This window comes from Pteropus alecto, unplaced genomic scaffold (genome assembly GCF_000325575.1).
Source record: "Pteropus alecto unplaced genomic scaffold, ASM32557v1 scaffold146, whole genome shotgun sequence".
Lineage (NCBI taxonomy): Eukaryota > Metazoa > Chordata > Mammalia > Chiroptera > Pteropodidae > Pteropus > Pteropus alecto.
This window is the reverse complement of record NW_006442107.1, coordinates 5,757,494-5,764,139: the sequence shown is the minus strand read 5'-3', so window position 1 is coordinate 5,764,139 and position 6,646 is coordinate 5,757,494. Positions and strand designations below refer to the sequence as shown.

The window sequence follows — 6,646 nt, the reverse complement described above, 5'->3', positions numbered from 1 at the left end:
TTCCCTAACCTATGAAACTTTTATAATAAAATATACCAAGAAAACATCTCTGAGTATAAATGCGCTATGGAGAATAAATTCTACAAAAATTTCCTACTATGCTACTATTTTTTTCTATCATCAGGCATCTATAGATTGTTCTGTAGTTAAAATGACAGGAATTTTATATATATTAAAACAGATCCTATTATCTTTACATGAAACCTTCAAATTTTCTTAGAATTTCTATTTTAAAATTTAAAACTATACTTGCTCCGCAGACTAAGATTAAAAATAAATGATAAAATCTGATATATGTGTGTGTATATATATATATATAAAAAAAACTCTTCACATACCTGGCAAATCTGATGACATGCTTGATATCGGCGTGTGGTGGAATGGTACTGAGTAGTCTGTTAATGAAGGTGGAATAGCAGCAGGATCAACTGAAGTCACACTGGGCACCCTTACAGAAGATGGCTGATACATGAGAACCCTGTTTTAAATAGCATGGGAAATTACAAACGATCTGGCTGTTAGTTCACAGGAGAGAAGGGCTACACTACTGGACATTGTCAGTTTTAAGTTCATTAAGCTTCAACATGACTCTATGGCAGCCACTCTCTATACAGTACTCTACTCTAATCTCCTCTTTCATTAACAGTCTTCATTTTAATATGAATGTATGTTGATTCTCAACAGCAGCTATGACATAAGAGCAAGTGAGCATTACAACATGTAGTGCTGGAGTAACACATAAAACGTTTATCCACAAATAGAAATATAATTTACATATGCTTTTATTAACGCTATGTGTAACATATGCGGATATTAAGAGTTTTCTCTATAAAGAAATTTAGAAATAAAATAGAGGAGTCCTAAGATTTGATTTAAATCAGGGTATCTTTATGAGTGAAGCTCCTACCTATGGTTCAAACAGAATTTCTTCCATTCTAACTCGAATTGTGTTAATTATTAACACTCTTATCTGAGAATCACCTGAGCAGAGAGCCAATCCTAAAGCCAACCAACCTGATGACAATAGGCAGCAATCAGAAATCACAATAAGATGACTACTCAGGATTTAAGATATAATGACCAGAAATAAAAAGGTTGGCTAACATACCATTTACTCTTCTAAGAGGGTTTATGATGTTAAAATTAGCTGTTCATTCTACGAAAAATACAAATTAATCACTTAAGATATACTTTATAATTGGTATTATACATATTTATACACACTATATATAACTTTATAATTTCAAGACACAGTATAACCATAATTTTGAAAAAGTTCAGGAATAAAGAGATAATTTTGCATTCTTCTTATTTAACCTTCATTTTGTCCTAGCCCAGAGTAAACAATTAGAACTTCACAAGAAAAACGTCTTGAATGCACATAAGAAACTAAGCAATATTACAGACCGTATGGTAGACGATGGCCTTCTTTTTGTCCTACACATCAGTGAGGCTGCAGTGGTAGCAGCTGCTCTTTGAGTTTCGAGATGTCATCCAAAGATGACGAGAAAATTAAGTGCCAGAAAGTCAGACAAGAAAGACAAAGACTCTGTGAACAAATCTGGGGGCAAAGTCAAAAAGAAGTGGCTCAAAAGCAAAGTTCAGGACAAGCACAATAACCTAGTCTTGTTTGACAAAGCCACATATGACAAACTCTGGAAGAAAGTTCTCAACTATAAGCTGTTGCCTCTGAGAGACTAAAGATTTGCAGTTCCTTGGCCAGAAAGTCCTTTAGCAGCTCCTCAGTAAAGGACTTATTAAACTGGTTTTGACACACAGAGTTCAAGTGCTGTGCACCAGAAACACCAAGGGTGGAGATGACCCAGCTGCTACTAACGATGCATAAACAGGTCCCACCAACTGTACATATTGAAAAATAAAACTATTAAATAAGGGGGGTGAGAGGCTGGGGACATTATGTTAGCATTCTAAAGCACTGCCAGAAAACTACTGTAAGCTTAACGAGAGGCACGGAATTCTGTAGCTGGAAGGGATCACTGCAAAGATGATGAAGAAAGTAAAACTGACAGAAACTTAAAGACAGTAATCACAAAGCAAGGCTGAGGTGACTAGGACCTCTACATGTCCTTTCCTTTGGCTGAAACACTTCCTGTAATTGCTCGAATTATTGAATAGAGTAACAATGTACAATAACGTAGTTCCATGATGCTCATACTCCGACAAAACTACCTCATAACTTTAAATCTCAAACCACTTAAATAATCACGACCTATTTAGACACTGAAAACCTTCTAAAACTAGTTTGCATTATGATATGAAGATCTTGTCTAGCTGTTATTCTGTAGTATGTCAAAAATATGGATGTCACTGTAAATGTGGAAAATGAAGTCATCTTGAAAGTTCATACCTGGTTGTGTTGGCAACTGAGTTAGTCTCAGAAAAATGAATAAATAACATCAGTCAGAATTCAAAAATCTTAAAACAGATTCATTTAGGAGGCATAGGAAATATGCCTGAGACAATAACATAAGCCTGGTATTTCAAAAACACCTTCCAGAGATAGATGAAGATAGAAGGAAGTCATCTTCCAAATAGCAACCTGCTAGCTTTGAAGCAGGAGGTTTCTTGGCCTCCAGTGTTACCTGGAGACCTAACATCACAAGCAGAAGGTGAACAGAGGGTAAGAAGGAGAGAGACTGGCATGCTAGTGCTGAGGAGGGAGTGTAAAAACTGGTTCTCATTATTCTGGCTGCCTCACAGTATTAGTATCTTAATTGTATTTTTAAAAATATTTAAGTGGCAAGCTTTTGAAGACACAGATACACACGCGCACAATTCATACACACACATGAGGTTTCATTTATTTTAAAAAGTTCATACCTAAAAGTACATTTAATCTATCAGTCTTCCTCTAACACTGAAAATAACTAAAAGAAAATGTTCAGGTTTACAAGAAAAAGATAATGCCTACCTTCCTCCCACTCCCCTTTCTCTTCCTTGGATATCTCACACTGGAGATTTTTCTATTGTGTTGATCTGGAATTGATCATTCAACTTGGATCGGATTTATAGGGAACAACAAAACTCACTTCCCTCCCCCTACCCCTTTACTTGCATCCGTAGAGTCAGATCAATGTCCCAACACACTGTCTACTGCCATAGTAACAATTATTGCATATGTTCTTTTCTCATAACATGAAAATGATTAACTTTCCTAGGTTCTCCAAACAAAATTGTTGATTGTCACATGTCAAAATCCAGTGAGGGCAGAAATTATTATATCAACATCTAGAACCCCATCAAACACCCTGAAAAAACTCAACTATTTAGTGTAGGTTGACTCCTATTTACCTGAACTTTGCAACCATCGACACATTCAACTTTATATACAATGACTAACAAATAAGTCATTTGTTAGAATTATCAAATTATGCATGGTAGATTATTTTAATCATAATCTTCATAAGGACCATATTCAGAAAGGTAAATAATTCTAATGCCTATACAAAAAACAGATATATTTATAGATATAATACATCTAACACATAAAATAACAAGGACCATGGAGAAATGTAAATGGTGAAATTATGAGTATAAAGATGTGATGCTATGAAGTAATAAGAATTCTTAAAAAGCTTTTAACATTTGTTACTGCCTCCTCATAGATTGGGAAATACACACACAGGCATATGTATACATTATGTATGTGTACATAATTTTTTAAATTTTATAGCTTTATTGATAATATCACAGCACAAAAGGAAGGTAATTGTTGGAATGCAGCTAGAGAATATCAGTATTTCAGACTGTCTACTGGATCACTGAATTCATCATAGTTGGCCCAGACTTAAATATCTAAAAAGGGGTTAACAATGCAATAATTTGAAATTTTACCCATAAAACTAAAATTCATTGTGTGCTCCCTTGCACCTTATGATCATAAAAATATTTTTAAAAGATTAAATTTTGCTATCAATTCCTAATGATCCTTTATCCAGAGAAATACATATGTATCTCAATTCCTTATTTTGTATCTTTAGAATACCTCCATATTAATGACAAAGCAATCATTCAATTTCCAGGGAATGGGGTAGGGACATAAAATTTAAAATTATCTTTTAATGTAGAAAAATATCAGAGGTCTTCTAAAAGTCTTAAATTAAGATGCCAGTTTCTTCTAAGAGATACTACATGACTACATTCAAGGACCACAGTAAGTATGCAAGGAAAGAGGTTGGAAGAATTACCATCAAAATGTTAACAGTGGTTATCTCAAGACGATGCTTTTTAATTCTTGGTGCTCTGTAAAATTGTTCATAATTTTTACTAAAACAATACCTCTTAAAAAATTGCTCACATAATTTCTGGACAATAACTTAAAGTAAGTTTTCCTGGTTTCTCATTCTCTATTCTTCCTAATTTGCCTATTATCACTGACCAAGAAGTCTTATAATAAACTTATACAGCAGAAGAAAATCATAAAAATCCTAGACACTGAGGCACAGAGAGGATATAAAAATGATCATGAACAAAATCAAAAACGTGTAAGAGCTGGAAGAGATTACAAAGATGACATAACTACAGCATGAGTCTCCACTATGACACTGGGATAGGTGGCATCCACTCAACCTTAACACAGAAATTTTAGCACAAAGCAACAACTTTCTTAGTGTTCAGAAGAAAGCTCCAGGGGAAAGTTTTTCTATGTATCTTTCCTCCACTGGACTTTGATCTACCAAATGTTTTAACAAAGAATAAACTTAACTCAGTTAATCAATGGCTCTCTTTTAAGACCTACAAGATATCACATATTCTCTTCTGGCTTAACAGCTTTAGTTCTTAGACCCATTCACCCATCATGCTACCGTTTCCACCATTCACCACTCTGTTCCCCAACTCTGACTACATTAATTTATTAATACCCTCCTTGGGGATCAGCACTGACTAAAATGGTCTAAATGAAAGTTATCCAACCTAAAGTTCAGCCAAACTGGCATGTACGTGTATCCTAGACATTGTACTTCTTTTATTAATGCTGTCTAAGAACAAATCAACAAATCATCAGTAAGCATCACTATGCAACCCTTTCAACCTGGCATGAATCCATCTAACTATAATAATGCTGTGAAACCTATGTTTTTCCAATATGTTCTAAAGAATATCATGAGATAGCAAACTCTGGAAATACCACATCTAACTATTCATTTCCATGATTCTCCACTTCAGTAAACACTGCAAAATTATATTTTCATTTTTTGTTTTTTAAATTCTAAAAGGGCCAATCAAATTGTCTGAAAGGAATAATAAATGACCGGCATCCCAGAAAAAAAACTCACTTGAAATACTTTTCTCATTTTCTGTTCCATTAAAAAATCTCATTCTGATTAAATGGGTAAAAATATATTTATATACCGTTACTATGATGTATAAAACATATCTGGAAATAGAAGTACTTTAACACTGAAGAATTTCTGCACAAAAAAGATGTAATTCTCTTGGCTTCAAAAGTAATTATAAAGAATGTTGCAAAAGTACACTGAGAGTATAATTCCATTTGTATAAAATGTCAAGAACAGGCAAATTTATAGAGACGAAAAGAAGATCAATAATTGCCTGGATCTGGGGTGTGAAAGGGGATTAACTGCAAATAAACATGAGAGAAGTTTACTGGGTACTGGCAATATTCTACAACTGAACTATGATGATGGTACAACTCTATGAACTTACTAAAATCACTGAATTGTACAACTAAATACTTATTAGGTTGGGAAATTTCTATGGTATGTAAATTATACCTCAATAAAGCCATTAGAAAAAATAAGTATACGGAGAGGCCAAAAAGATAAGACTGGCATACCAAGATTGAAAGAATGTATTCTTGTGTTGTCAAGAGAATTCTCTTGCAGGTTCAAAAATCTCTTAAGAAACATCTATTGCTAAATACTCAAACCTGTCACCTACTATAGGTTAGCAATGGCTTCTGCCAGATAAATCATAAAGAATACATGCTAGAAAGCATTTAATTTACCCATATCTGCCCTAGAGAGGGTTAGAAAGAAGGCAATCAACCTTTATTGAAAAACTACCATATGCCTGATACTGAGGCTAAGCTTTTTTATTATCTTACTGAAACCTGAAAAAAGTTCAGGAGGTAGGCATTACTTAACCCTATTTTACAGAACAGAAAAAGAAGGCTTGAACTAGTTAAGTATTTCATCCAAGATCACAGAACAAGTAAGCGATGGTATCAAAACTGGAATCCAAACTTGTCGAATTCCCAGTTGCACACTGCATTACTCTGGGATTCCTCCTGTTGGTCTGTGATGCCAAACTTGCTTCTTACAAATAAAAAGATTCAAGAAAACTATAAAAAGCATCGAATATGAAATGCTTACACGAGATTATTTCAACTCTCACTTCCCAAAGATGGGAATATTTTCTTCATCAAAATTTGTTCTCCTATAAACAATGTGCTCACTTGAAAATATTTTAACTGAACAAAGGCAAATTAAAACAGCCTTCTAAGATTATGCAACTCTTAGAGATATTTACAAACCCATCCCAATAGCAGTTAGTTCCAAGTGTTATAAATAATGAATTAACAAACCCTTTGGTTGGGCTGCTTTGTGTTTCTGACATAAAGATGCACTTCCTTTTGGCAGGAGGGTCGTCCTCCATCGGAAGA

General features: G+C 34.1%; 1 protein-coding gene across 1 annotated transcript in view; it reads right to left on the bottom strand.

Annotated features, from left to right (window-relative positions):
- PIAS2 (protein inhibitor of activated STAT 2) overlaps positions 1–6,646 on the bottom strand; it is a 54,460-nt gene that overhangs the window by 11,124 nt on the left and 36,690 nt on the right. The window contains 3 exon segments of the mRNA XM_025038716.1: positions 339–478; positions 6,569–6,637; positions 6,639–6,646. The exon segment at positions 6,639–6,646 is cut by the window's right edge and continues 101 nt beyond it. Of these exon segments, the coding sequence (XP_024894484.1) occupies positions 339–478; positions 6,569–6,637; positions 6,639–6,646 (217 nt within the window).